Raw genomic sequence first — 15,213 nt, forward strand, 5'->3', positions numbered from 1 at the left:
CGTGCGCGGTTATCAGGATTGTTTACTTGCGATTCTTGTGAAAATATACCTGAAAATATGAAAATTGCGGATGGATTTATCGTGGCAGATAGCCGAAATATACCAAAAGTAGATTTATTGATGCTATTGCAGTACATGCGAGAAAACGACTCGTATAACATTGCAGAAATTCGCGGAGCCAAAATGCTGGTTTCGTCTAGGGATTCGTTCGGAGAATCCTCTATTCGATTTGTACAATTAAAACGAGACAATGCAATTTGCAATTTGTAAGTGCGCCGTGTAACCAGAGCACAGAATCCGATGTAAACCATACACTGTAGTTGCAAGCATAAATGAGTCTGAAGAGATAATAATATACTCCAAATGCGACGATTGTGCGGCCAGTGCTGGTGGATGTAAGCATTCTATACGTTTTTTGATGTGGCTTATAAAACGTACGGGGAAGCCGGTAGTGACTTCAGTTGCATGTTCATCCGAAGCAGCCATGAAAGAAAAGTTTGTTCTGTCCAAGGAAATGGGACTCAAGAGGCCTAGGCAAATTCCTATGTTTTCAACTGCGATCCCAACCTTAAATTCATTTTTGGCTGAATGCAAAAAAAAGAAATATAAATGACTGTTTAATGACAAATTATATGGTGAAAAAATAATGCCGGATACATATAGGCTATTTAACTTAATTTTAGACTTCAGAATAACTTACCCCTCAGAGGGATTAAGCTTTGAGAATATTAAACATTTTGCTGAAGAAAAATTAACACCACAAGTAAAAAAAGAAATAGAAGAAAGTACTAGATGCCAATAGTAAACTATGGCACACATTGAGACAGGGTACAGTAACTGCATCGAAAATTTATGAAGTCACTAGTGCAACACGGATGGAGTTCTTGTGAAAACCATACCAGGTGGATATAAAGTACCAGAGACAAACGCCATTACCCGTGGAAAACGTTTAGAAGTTGAAGTACTAAAAACTCTGAAATTAGAAATTAAACTTAAGATATCTGGTTGTGGGTTACTGTTAATTACACCTTTTATTGGAGCTTTACCAGATGGAGTGGCTGACACTTTTGTTGTTGAAATTAAATGCCCATTCACTGAAAAATCGATGTCAAACTACGTAAAAGACAATGTAATCAATGACAAATATAAAACCCAAGTTCAATTGCAAATGCATGCTACAGGTAAAAACAAAGCTCTGTTTGTAGTTGCAGATCCTAAGTTTGAAACAAACAAAATTTCTTATAAACACTGGCTGTATTACTACAGATTATACGTCGAAAAATTAATAAAAGAAGGAGAATGCTTTTGGGAAAAAAAAAAATTAGAGAAAATGTTAGATTCTACCAAAATAAAGTAAACAAATATTTTACTAACCTACGTAATGGTCGTTTCTAGTGAAATAGTTCTGATCAAAAGATTTACAATAGAATACAATACAAATATTCTTTACTGCATAAAGGAACATTAGTGAAGATGCATGTAAATAATGAAGTACAATACTAATACTCCGGTACGACATGCAAAAGATGGAATCACGATTCGTCGAAAAGCGGAAATTGTTGACAGTCCACCAGACCAGATGGATGTCTTTTTACTGGATGCTACGATGAACATCTCAGGCCACGGTGCGACTACAAATGCGTCTCATGCTACAAGTGCTCTGGTAGCGGAAATGCGTCTGTTTAGGAAGGAGCTGACGGCAACTAGACTAGGATGGACGCCTGTGAAAATCGGGTGGACAAACTCGATCGAACGCATTACAGCCCTAGATCAACGTGCTGAAAGCAAACCGGCAGGCGCTGATGCCTCACTGCTTGCCACCGTTGAACAGCTTAAAGCGGAACTAAACGAGCGTGATCAGGAGCTGCTGCAGAATGACACAGTGGGACGTCCTGCGGAAGAGGCAGATGTGCTGGCAACGTCTACTGCACGTCCGAGACTGATTGTGGTGTCGCACCACACGTCGCGCAGTATGGGATCAGACGTTACAAGCGGCTCGCGTTGGGTATAGGGCTGCCCGGCCCGCCGCGCCGATTCTACATCAACGAGAGCTGACCCGCACCAACAGGGAGGTATTCCGTCTGGCTCGCGAGGCGGTTGGGCGCCTCAGCTGGCGCTACGTATGGTTACGCGACGGTCGGGTATTTGCGCGTCAACATCAGGGCAGCGACGCGCCACGGCATCGCCTCCGTACCGAGGCTAACATTTCCCGTATTTTTGGAATTGAAACGATTAGTGACAATAAATAAATCTATATATTTTTTTACATTAATTAATCTCACAGACCGTATAATTAATTTGTGTAAGATTGTAATACTAATAACGCTTATTTTGCATCCATGTAAAATCATTCAAAATTTAATTTCATTTTTTTATTTCATTTTGACTTATATGCCTTTGTTTTGCTTTTTATGTAATCAACGTACGATTTTCTTAAATGAATTTTCTTCGTTACGAGTATTTTTGTGTAGTGGGGTGTGCTGTATCAGTGCAATGCTGCTCTTTGTGAATCGCATTTTCTTGGTAGTAATTTATTTAGCAATCTACATTTATTTATTTACATGCATTTTCTTAACATTGAATAATTTTATATTTTTAATTTTTATCTGCAATATATTTACGAAACATTTTGTTACCCATTTAACCTTTACTAAAGTTAACATATTGTACAGTGTATACAAAGGTTACTTATATACATTTTACTTACATATGAGTAACTTAGTTCATGGTATTGCTTATCTATTTAAAATGTAATCAACGGCTCCTAAAACGAAATTCATTAGGTTGGGATTATATAATGCAGGCTGCCTTAATACAGGGCAAGACGATTTTCTTGTTGCAATGGATCGTTTCGATGCCGATATAGTTGCTATTAATGAGACATGGCTGGGGACTGGACAGGAGGCGTGTTCGCCTGCGCCGCCGGGCTACCGACTACGTTGTGCACCGCGTCCGCAGCATATGCGAGATGGACGTGATTGGGGAGTGGGGTTTTATGTAAAGGATGATGTTCGCGTTAGTTACCTTAAAAATCCCAATGATTCTATAGAGCAAATGTTGCTGACCACTAAAAGTAATGGTACTCCTTAGTGATAGGTACTGCGTCCAGGCCACCGCGGATGAATGTGGACACATTCATAGTCGCCAGCACCGATTCAGTCTCTAAGTTTTCACACTATGGTTATTTAGTTCTTATGGGCGATTTTAATGTTAATTTGCTACAACAAAGAGACGGCGAGACTACTAAGTTGGATCAATTTCTGCGTTGTGTGGATTTGAGACTGGTTGTATCTGAACCGACTCACTTCACTGCAACCTCGGAGACGCTAACAGACGTTGTGTGCACCAATTGTACGGTTCGTGAAGTCTTGGTCAGTAACATCACAGGATCATTCGGGCACACAATGATAAATGTTACATTGAGGCTAAAAAAGACTAAGATACATTCCAGAGCTATCACCTACAGATCCTTGCAGAATATAAATTTAGACAGTTTTAATAGCGATCTAAACTCCATAGACTGGGAATCTGTAGGTAATGAACCGACTGTTGATGCTATGATTACCAAATTTAATACACTGCTGATGGAACTATTTGATAGGCATGCTCCCTATAAAACTCGGCATATGAAAGGTCCCAATTCCCTGGCTTGGATCACTGACACGCTTAAATTTATGATGCAGTTACGTAACGAAGCCCGTATAAAGAGAAAAGTTTCAAACACAGATATGCAGTACTACAGGGATCTCAAAAATCTAGTAGAAACTAGGATTTATGTATGTATGTGTGTCTGTAGATCCAAATAAACGTTTTATCTATCTATCTATCTATCAATAGGCGGTATTATTGCTAAAAGCAATTTCTTCCAAACACCCTTTGGATTTGAGAAGTTATACAAATATTTAAAATAATAACTAGATTATTTGAGGGCTGACCTTAAAATGAATATAAAAGAAGACAAAATGCATGATTATCTTCAGAAATTTTAAACTCCAGCCCAGCATAAAGTTGTGTTAACAATTTCGAAGAATGGGTGATTGTATATTAATAAGACCACTACTACTAACTACTATAACTGCACTATCCAACGACTTAACTAATTTATTATTTACCACTGAATGTGGTTTCAAAATCCTGTACAATCTAACCCTTCTAATCACCCTTTTCTATATACAGGATGAATTTTTAGTGATCGTCCAAACTTTCATATTATGATCTTTAGTGAAAATATAACATGCGCAAATTTTCCTTTTAGTGTAAATCAATACTAAAATTAAGATATGCCATCGCAAAATTGTTTTAAAAAATTGCGCGCGTGTGGACAGCCTACTCTATATGCGCGCTAGGCCACCCCCCGCGTCATTGATAAAATACGTAAGTTGCAAATTTTCCCTTCATACTTTCACGGGCTTAGGACCGTCAAGTTACAAAAGGTTTTTGTGATGTTATTTTAGAATGTAGACAATTAATTCGAATTCAAGTCAAGATTTTGTTACATTAACGCACGAAAACGAGAGCGGAAGTTATTTATAAGTAAATTGTTTTAGAGGTTTGACAATATTAATGATATTATTACAAAATAATGATAAAAATAATGCACCTGATAAACACACCTAATTAGGAAAGTTCGTTTCCCGAACTTAACTTCTACGCATTTAAAGCGTTGTGTTACCGAAGGCCATCGAAGAATTTAGGTACTTATTGAATTTCAAAGTCACTAAAAATTTTACCATGTGTAGAGAACAAAAGAAAATAATCTTTACTTTTGTTTGTGAGACAAACAAATAAAAGGTTCGCTTCCTACGATGAATAGTAACGAATTAGTATTTAGCAAGTAATAAAAAAAAGAATCTTCCCATCGCCCTTTTGTTATCTACGCACGTGGTGTTTTTTATTAGTGAACTAGAAACATTTTATAATAATATCAATAAATTTAAACAAAACATCGCTTTACGACAAATGTAGTCCGCACTCGTATCGTACACAGAAGTATAAAAATAAAAGCAGGCCATGCCTTTTGCAATAAGGCGAATTTAAAAAATTTGAATCAACTTATGTACATTTAATTAAAATCAAATAAAAATTACCTTAGCGTAACAACTTTAACAGTATTTTAATAATTGCTCAAAATGTAAACCGTTCCTCTCCAAGCAGATTCTTGCACGTTTTTGAATATTGTCTTGTATTTTGTTTAGCACTGTAGTGTCACTTTTCACTTGTGCAAATGCACTTTCAATTTTTAGTTTCAATTCGTTGGGGCTTTGGGCCTCCTCCACACACACGCGGCGTTTAATTTCGTCCCACAAAAAAAAGTCACAGGGTGTGAGGTCTGGTGGCCATGGAACGGGATCCCCGCGGCCAATCCAGCGATTCCCGTATTCCATATTTAAATAATTCCTCACGTCGTCGATAGCGTAATGTGGCGGTGCACCGTCATGCTGATAATAAAAAGCAGGATGGTTAATGAGGGCTAGCGGTACGTCGTCCATCAAATCAGAGACTATGCTTTGTAGCATATTGAGATAGGTGCCTCCGGTCAGCCGCCCCTCAATAAAATACGGCCCTAGAATTTTATCACCGACAATCCCGGCCCACACATTTGCACTAAAACGCACTTGGTGATAATTGTCTTTTATCATGTGCGGGTTGCGATACGACCACCAATGTTCATTATGTTGGTTGTACAGCCCCACACGTGTGAATAGGGCTTCATCAGTCCATAAAATGACCGCATCGGGGTGTGCGATCAGCCACTCGCAGAAAACTCGACGAAGCAGCGCGTCTGCTTCATTTAGCGTTTGCACTTTTTGAAAGTGATAAGGGTGCAATCCAGAGGTGTTGAGCAGCTTCCACACAGCGTATTGGCTAACGTTGAACCGTCGAGCTGCATCACGTGTACTTCGTCTTGGATCTCTCTCGAAAAAATCGAAGATTTCGTCTTCGATTTCCACGGACAGTCGCGGCCTACCACGTCCTTGGGCGTGTGAAGGCGTCGTAAACTGGCCATGGTCTAAAAGCCTCTGTATGACATGCAGAAACGTTTGGCGGTTGGGGACTGTAGGACTTGCTATTCCATAATTGCGAAGGCGAGGAAAGCTCTCTGACTCGTATAGTCTCTGGGCTCCGTTTAGGCTTTCATCACTTATAAAATAGCACTTGACCATTTCAAAGTACTCGCGGTTTGTATACATAGTGACACGTGAATGCGTTTTCAATAGCGAGGTAGCGTTGCACACACGTACGAAGCGCTACACGGACGTGTGACGACTGAAGTGACAGCCGCCAATAGCGTTCGGCGCGGGCGGCGGCGGTGGCGGCATTTTGCTTTGATTGGCGTATGATTGGAGAATCCGTGCGGTTAGCGTATGGCATTCATTCATAGACGCATAGTCGTAGTAAATAATAATAGTGTAAATTGGTAGCCAATTTTTTTCGAGTAATACTTCGGAATAAATATTTTCATTTTGAAATTAGACCTATCAATTTTTTTTCGAAAATGGAGCCTTTGAATGATACCTAGCGGCTGGAAAAAATTTGGACGATGACTAAAAAATCATCCTGTATACTCTTAAACTCGCAATTATTTTGCTTTCTACAGCTTCTGCTTTTGTCATTTTGCAGTCTTTGGTCACACTTGGGAGACGTAAAATTTTTAATTTTTTTTTGCCTAGGTGAGATTCTAAATATTTGGAACCCCTATCGGCTAAGACAGTACAGTTTTCTGGCACCGTTTCTAAAAACCCACTATGCGCCACTAAGTTGATGTCCGATATGCGACCATCAAAACCTTCGGATACGAAATTTATAAAGGCATCAGGAGTTGAACTTATAAGATATATATCGTGTTGCAATTTTTATATTAAGACCAAGTCAACGATTGTTCTGTTGGCTTCTTAGGTTTTTCGATTTCTATTTCAAAACAGTCAATAATTGATTGGACTTCAGCATAAGCAGCGTTTGTTCTAAACACCGATGGTAATTTTTTTTATATCAATTACTTGTGGCCAGAAGATTAATTGATTGAAAAATGCCTGGAGAATGGTAACATTCGGTTATATATGCGCAATAATGTAACTTTTGATATTTTAAAAGTATCAGCAATTTTTTCGAATGTATCGTTATTTCTAATTTTAAATAGTGTTAATAAAGTATATAATGAACAAACACAACACTTTTTTTCAAGAAACTCAATAATCCAGTATAATTTTTTTGTACTAAAACTTAGTCGTCCTAAATCTTCATTCATTTCGGCTGCTGTAAACTATGACAGGAAAACCTGGAGGAAACTTTTGAAAATTACTGAAAACTTGTAATCAATAATTATTTCAAAAGCAACGTCTCATTCTCACTGTCACAACTCTTAACAGTCAGCCGTTGACGTACGCACGTTCGAAAATCAAGTAGGTAATAAAAGAAAAAATATAGCAAACAAAATTTAGTGTTTGAAATCCTTTGCCGTTAATTTTTGGCTACTTTTGTAAATATCACGTAATTTAGTAAATAATAAATTCTGAAAAAAAAATCGTGTTCAGGACAACCAAATCTCTAAATGGTTGTTAATTTTTATACCATTATCAATTCGAAATGTTGTCAATTGCTACGATCAAAAAACAAATAAAAATTAGCAAGACCGTCAATTAGACTAATTAAAACTAAAAAACACGGTCTTTACAAAAAAATCTAATTATATAAAATAACAAACTTGCCTTCATCTGAGTTGATAAACAAAAAAAACCCCAATTTACAAAATTTCTAGAAGTGTCTCTGAAGGAAGACCAATTTTTATATTTATTTGAATTATTTTTACAATTAATTTATCTTTGTGATAAGATTGAATTTTATAATATTCTAAGTATTTTGAGCATTGTGTTTGTACTAATGAGATTTTTTTTGTATATGTGTATTAATTATTTAATTTCGACTGATGTCTATTGAATGAAATTGAAGTAATAAGGTACTTTCAGTCATTTTTCATTTTATAACATTTTGATTTGCCAAATGTGACAAAAAAAAACTTCTGAATCGAATCGGTGGAAGACGTAACGCACTTGTTTAGATCAGAGAAAGGAATGTTAAGGGTAAATTAATGACAACATCAAATGCGTTATTGCAAAAAACGTTTCATCAACATTAAAAATTACAATCAAACTTGCGCGGGCGCAGGCGGCAGAAGATGGCCCTGCGCAACCGCTTGGATGCGAGGTGCGTCAAGGCGCAGGGCGACGCGACCCTCAGTTAGGCACATGTCGCGGGCGCCGGTGCGCGCGTACAGCGCCAGTGCAGGCGCGTTGTTCTTCAGCACGTGCCAGTCTATGCGGCTCACTCCCTTCTTCACCGCCATCTATGTGCGAACAACAACTACTGGATACCTTGCCAGTTCTTACTTTATTAACCGACCATCGTCCTTGCTAGGGCAGCGACGGACTACCTCGCAAAGGTGTTGCAGAAGACGACGCGCGACCCCTAGTCGACGCACGTGCGGGTACACGTACAGGTCCTCCAAGTAAAAGGAGCGGCCGGTCCAGCTAGAGTAAGCGTAGTTGCAGAGCGCCTGCCCCAGCAGCTGTTCATCTCTTACCGCCAACAGCACGAAGAACCACGGCGGCGAGCTCTCGAACCCGTCGCGCACTAAATCTGCAACAACGTCACCTTGTAAAAAAGTCACCCACGATAGGTCTGCCCCAGGCGAGCGACTCACCGTGGACATGCAGCCGAGTCGGCACGCCCTCGTAGTCCGCTAACTCCTGCCCCGCAAACCAAGCAAAGGAACACGTTAATAATATAATTTTGTCTCAGTTGCTGGATATTGTTGCTGCATGTCATTCACGAGCACGCGGTTAGTGCTCTTTACTTTGCTGCATACTTCAGCCAAACGTACTGCAAGAGCAAAGGGATAATTAAATTATGCCTTTTGCAATTATTTTATCAGAGTAATTATTGCAGAAGTCAAGTGAATAAACTGTTTACACTTGAAAACATAATTTTTAAGCTACTGCTCGTTCACTACGCTGACCTCCCTGAGAAGAACGAGCAAGAAACTCTAGGGATTGCTCTTTTCAAATAAACTTAAATGCTATAGAATACATTTGAATCATATTTGGGTGGAATCTAGACTCATGTTGTAATATGACTTTTCAATTAAAATACTTTTAATGTAAGTTTTGAACTTAGGAAATGGTAATCTTAATATATGCTCTGGAATATTATTGTAAAAACGTATACTGTTCCCCGTACAATAATCGTTTACCTTAAACGGGTACAGTTAAACGAAATCATGGTACCATGAGTTTGGACTTAGTTGTAATGTTAATATTATGGATATCTTCTTTCTTATTGAAATTATGTGTATTTTTACGGGCATACAAAATATTTGAGTAAATGTACTGTGATACCACAGTCATGATACCAATCTCCTTAGACTTTTCTCTAAGAGGAATCCGAGAAGCTAAACCGGGAAAAATAACTCCGTTAACGCACCTATTGAATGCATCAGCTAAATGTGGGGAAGTTAGATAAATTACGAGTCTATAACTTTAGTCGATATGCCCCAGAGATTTTTTAACATGTATGCATTTAAAAGTTTTAATGATGTCTTGTGAATTAACATGATGAAAATTAAATACACTGCCACAAACATTAACATTTTGCTTTAGGAGATCAATAGCAAGAGATAGAGAGGAGTTTAATGATTCTGTAGTGAAAACAACTATTCAAAAGCTTGGGCTACCTCATCTTTAGATTTAATAAGTTTGCGGTCTAATTCTAGAACTATATCTTGATCATGCTATTTAGCCCTGCATGACTCTTTATTTATTATACTCCAAGTAGTTTTTTCGATTCTATAATTCTATCGCTGTGAAACTAAACCATAGCAGCAACACATACTTTTTTAAAATTTTTGAATAATATCGAGTTCTTAGGTTTTCGCGATTGTCACACATAGGAAATGAAACTATTTTTCCGGATTTAAATCGCGTATATTTGTTTTTTCAAAGAAACCGACGTTTCGGGCCCTTTACAGGGCCCATGGTCACGGTTGACTGTGGCGGTACGATCATCAACCAGTTATGTCTAATATTAATCCAAACCACCCTATTTTTTCACTATAGTTATAATAGTTATTAATTAGATACCTTATTTTTTATTTTACAAAGAAAACATTCCAATTTACGCTACATTAAGTTTTACAAATTCATTTTATTGGATGAATTTTTATTAAGTTCAATTTATTATTAATTAATAATAGAATGCAAATGCAAGTCTGCAGTCTGCGAGCACGTTATGGATAAACCTACATATTCAATGAAGTTTGGCAAACCCCAGGTCCTTACAAAAGAGGCCCGTTAGATAACGGGCCTCTTTTGTAAGGACCTGGGTAGATACCCAGGATGCTGCGAGAGGCCATTGAAATTAAAAAACATCCTAATTCAACAGGGAAGATGGTTTCTCCGTGCCACCAGCTTGGGATCCAGTATTTCCTCTAATGAAAAATCCCAAACAGACATAAGACTGCAGTACTAATTAATATGTTTTAGTTTATTCCAATTTATATTAATTATTAATAATAAATTGAACTTAATAAAAATTCATTCAATAAAATAATTTGTAAAACGTAATGTAGAGTCAATTGCAATGTTTCTTTGTAAAATTAAAATTAAGGTATTTAATTACTTACTTTTGTAAGTATAGTGAAAAAATAGGGTAGTGCAAACCATAATATTATACGAGTACATAACTGGTTGAAGACGATACCACCTCAGTCAACCGTGACCATGGGACCTGTAAAGGGCCCGAAACGTCGGATTGTTTGAAAAAACAAATATACGCGATTTAAATCCGGAAAAATAGTTTCATTTCCTATATTCTATAAAACTGGAATTAGTGTTATAAGTTTTCACAGCGTATAGCTTATACAAACGAGACCTACTCTTATGAATGCCTACTATTGCCCAGTCCTTAATTTAGTCTCCGTGTGCAAAGTTACTGTTTTCGATGTAAACACGTTATGAAATTAATTTTTATTTTATTTCATTTGTTTATTTCAAGCCACATGACCCATACATTATATACCTGGATCAACATACGTACAATACAATATGATAATAAAATAAACTAAACAACTAATGTACACGTATTGCACTTGCAATTAAATATCGTGCTACACGAAATATTTGGAACTCCCGGTTTATGGGGAGGGAATTTAAACTATTGCCGATATTCTTTTGAAATCTAATGATTCGTTCTGTTGTAATCGGTCTGCAGAGAAATAATAAACTTATTTTATTTTTCTTATTTATATATAATAAACTTTCAAATAAATTAATGAGTCTTACAGAAGTAGAACAACAGTATTTTACTTTGTAATCTCCACAGACTAATACATAATAATATAAGTTGCCACTCAAATGGTAATTGCGCGAATTCTAATTTCGTAGGACCAGAAAGCAAGAACACAGGAGTCGGACTCGACCAGTAACTGATTATTTTCTGTTCTCAGCAAATATGTACTCCCATCGTTAACAAATTATCTGTTGTATACATTAACTTACAAAATAAGTCAATGGTTGTATAATTCAAAAGTACGTACAATGTTTTAATATCTCTAAAAATTATAAGTTATTAAATTTCAAATAATTAGGTACGTTTGTACTTTTGAATTAACAATTTTTGGGTCAGCACAATGGCACAGCTTGATTTTGCGGGTCGTCAGTAGTGGAGACTGATAACCTTCAAGTGTATAATATATTACGTGATATTTATTATTGTCGCATCTAATCGCGCAATCTGAGCGAACTAAGGTACACTACGCCGTTTTATTCCACTCGGTTCATGCGAATGATAACTGCTAGGTAACATAAAGTTTTATCTATGGACTCTTCAGTATCAGTACTTTATAATGATTGTATTTTCAAAGACACAAGTAGTGCGTTGTCGATGATTAAGGATTCACTGGAACCAAATATATTTTTTGTTTAAGTAGTTTAAGACATCATAAGGAGCTATTTAGAAGGCTAAAGTTGCTAAAGTTTCACAAAAGAAGCAAAATTAAAGCTCACTATTGAGGGGTGGTCCTTGGGGATACCAGGGTCTCAATGTTTGCGCTTGTCGTCGCAAGAGCCTCGTGTTCCGAAGCGTAGTTGTGTACCGCATGATGTGATGACTGTAGGTCACAGCCAGAATAGGTCTTACCTGAATCATCTTGAGCACCTCCGGCATGTCGTCGCGCGTCGCCAGTCGTATGTGCACCTCCGTTCCGCGCGTCGCGCCTCCGCTTGCGCCTTTCTCCTGCTCCACCCCACAAACCAAATTAAAAGTATGACGCCCTCCAGTGGCCCAACGGAGGACGCCGGGACGCCGAAACTGGGTTCGATTCCCGGTGAAACCAATTTAGAAAATGAACTTTTCTAAGTTGTTTCTGGTGAATTCTGTTGCTTTGGTGCTCGTTGAGACCAGGTCATTGATGTGGTTGTCTATCCCATCTAATATGACAGACAACCGCATATTCGATTAACTAGTTCTTATAATTTTGTTAGTTTTAATATTCTGATGATCCCGAGGCGTCTGATGCTGCCATCCTGGACAACTATCCTTTGATCGCCCACGATGCCCTGTCACCACTGCCAACGACAAACCTATGCAGCACCGTGGTCACATCTTCCGATATGTGCGCAATATCTTCGACATTGTCCTTCAGCTGACTAAGTCCTCACCGGGCATAAGTATCCCTATCTATACCAGCAAAGGTCGGAGAGGTAGCCCTGGCCGCACAGTATCGTGTGAGACGTCGTCCAACTACTTTCCTAACTCTCGAGCTACTTCGACAACCCCAACGACTCCCTCGCTTGAAAGCCTTCATCCTTGGCTTTCGAATAGGTACCAATTATGTTTAGCAAGCCCGCCATAACTAACAACTTAATGTTGCATAATTGTCAAGTAAACGCATAGTAAACGTTTTACATTTTCTGTTGGGTTTGTAGAATTGGTCGTAATAAAGTCACGTGTAAACGTTTATAAATCGCGATTGTCGACATTATTGGTCATTCAGTAGTTACGTAAACGTGCTGCTGTAATGACCGATGTATATAAGTTGATTCAAAGTTTAAAGATCCGATTTTTATGCTGATTCAGGTTATATCGAACGTCGGGATAGGGAATTCCCCTAACCGTGGGAATTTTGTGGGGAAGGCGACAGATGACTCGGTGTAAATGCGCCATTACAAAACAAAAAGGTGGCATATTAATACATACGTATCCTTGCGACCACAGTGGCGCGGCCATTATATTTGCTTTGGGTTTCTTAACTTCCTAAATCTTAATTGTATGATATCTACTATATGACCATATGACCAAACGTCACCGTTTTTAAAAATTTATGTTCCGTATAATAATAATAAAATAATAAGTTAGGAACCTATTTTCAAAAAAAATTTTTGTAAGTATAAAGTAAATACTGTTTTAATTTATTTTCAGGTCGTACATACTATGGATATTATAAAAATATGGTAGTGTTATGTCTGTGAATGTCGATAAATTAGAAAACTTCACGATGCCCCTCGTCTTTATTCACTTCCTGAACAGCGTCTCTCAATAAGGAAACTTAAAAATAACTAAAACTATATAAGAAAAATGTTTTAACAATTCAACCGCACTGTAAATTGAGTGTTAATAATAATAATAATAATAATAATATAAGTTCTTTATTCAGACAGCTAGGATCCATTTGTTAGTATTACAAAACATCTTAAACAGTCTGTTAATTGACAACATGAAGACTATTTGTATTCACCTGACGCCAAAATATCCCTGTTTTTTAACTCTACCTACGGTGATTTTACATGACAAAAGTAATTTATTTATTAAAAACTAACTAACACAACATAAGTCAACTAACAATATGAATAAGAAGTGATTTATTGTAATGTAATTTAACTACACTTGAAGTAGAGTAAATGAACCGTACAATCAAGATGGGGAGCAGCACCTAACACACAGGTTTAATCTCCTCCTCTATCTTAGTTTAGGTTCCTGTCTGTCACAAAATCGAATATTCTATATTCTACTTTATGCTCTATGATGATGATGTGAGAGAAAATAAAAATGTTTTATTATTATTTATTCAAAATCAAACTAAAAAAACCAACCATCTTCAAAAACTACAAAAAGTCAGTACAATAAAAAGCGAAAAATAACAAAATATCGATTTAAGCCAAATGACGACAATGCACTTAATACTTTTTGTTTATTTTTGTCTTTTTCGTTTTGTACACAGTATTACCATTACTTATTAATCAATCTACGTTTGTGATTTATTTACACAATTACAATGTGACAATTCTTGTTCAAACCTATTACCTATTACCTATAATTTTAATAACATTATTACTATTCCTAATACGAGTACCTACTGATCGGTTTGAAGTTTTACTTTACCGCATAAAATATTATTGACACTTACAGGCCTTATAGGCCTGCAGGACGAGGCAGGCGAATTTAAAAAATATTTTTAATGCAGTATTACTTACCCTGAACTACCAATATTATCTGCATGAAACATCCATCCATCCTATTTACAGTATTTTAAATACTTTCCCTCCGTGTCGCACAGCTGTGGGACACTTGTATGTGTAGTAAAATGAAAGTAGACTGTTTTCAAATAGGTAGACTTTGAATTACAAAACGTGGGTGGTAAAATGTTACTATAAAAAACACATCATCACGTGTACAACGCGATGAGAAGCTTCGAAGTAATAATTAATCCATGTAAGTAAACACAAAGCGAAGTTCAAGTAGAATTGGTGGATATGTCAATAATGTATGTCAAAATATTCCGGTGCAATACCGTGAGGTGAAACTTACCGTAGGGTTTGGTAACGTGTTGGCGTGCATATCTCACCCGCGTGAACCGAGGACTGACGGATGGTGACGGACGTGGCGCGTCCGGCGCGGTGGAGAGCCGTGGGGCCGCTAGGTGGCGCTGCGGCCAAGGCCGCTGTGCGACGGGAGCGCGAGGTGGCGCTGATACCGCAGCTGCCGCTGCCGCTAGCTAACAGATGGCGCTACCGTGTCGCTTTATTCTAGAACCAAAGAAAAGTGTCTTTATAGTACCTATTTGAATATTATGGTTACGAGAAGTACCCTTAAAAGTCTTCAATGAGTGAGCGACATAATATTAGGACATAATCAATGAACGGAGTTGTAAACATGAAATTTCAA

General features: G+C 37.5%; 1 protein-coding gene across 2 annotated transcripts; it reads right to left on the reverse strand.

Annotated features, from left to right (window-relative positions):
* Nucleotides 1-8,047: 8,047 nt before the first annotated feature.
* LOC113240185 (diamine acetyltransferase 2-like) lies at nucleotides 8,048-14,961 on the reverse strand. Of its 2 annotated transcripts, XM_026477427.1 has the most exons (5): nucleotides 14,857-14,961; nucleotides 12,190-12,285; nucleotides 8,699-8,744; nucleotides 8,429-8,634; nucleotides 8,050-8,341 (listed from the first exon to the last, which is right to left on the reverse strand). In XM_026477427.1, the coding sequence occupies exons 1-5, from the start codon at nucleotides 14,884-14,886 to the stop codon at nucleotides 8,144-8,146; spliced, it is 576 nt and encodes a 191-aa protein (XP_026333212.1). In that variant the 5' UTR covers nucleotides 14,887-14,961; the 3' UTR covers nucleotides 8,050-8,143. The 2 variants fall into 2 exon arrangements, with proteins under 2 accessions (XP_026333213.1, XP_026333212.1); XM_026477428.1 differs by lacking the exons at nucleotides 8,699-8,744; nucleotides 14,857-14,961 and adding an exon at nucleotides 14,523-14,836 and having other exon boundaries at nucleotides 8,048-8,341.
* Nucleotides 14,962-15,213: the final 252 nt, after the last annotated feature.

Source organism: Hyposmocoma kahamanoa, unplaced genomic scaffold (assembly GCF_003589595.1).
Source record: "Hyposmocoma kahamanoa isolate Upper Pololo Valley unplaced genomic scaffold, ASM358959v1 122, whole genome shotgun sequence".
In the NCBI taxonomy this organism is placed as follows: Eukaryota; Metazoa; Arthropoda; class Insecta; order Lepidoptera; family Cosmopterigidae; genus Hyposmocoma; species Hyposmocoma kahamanoa.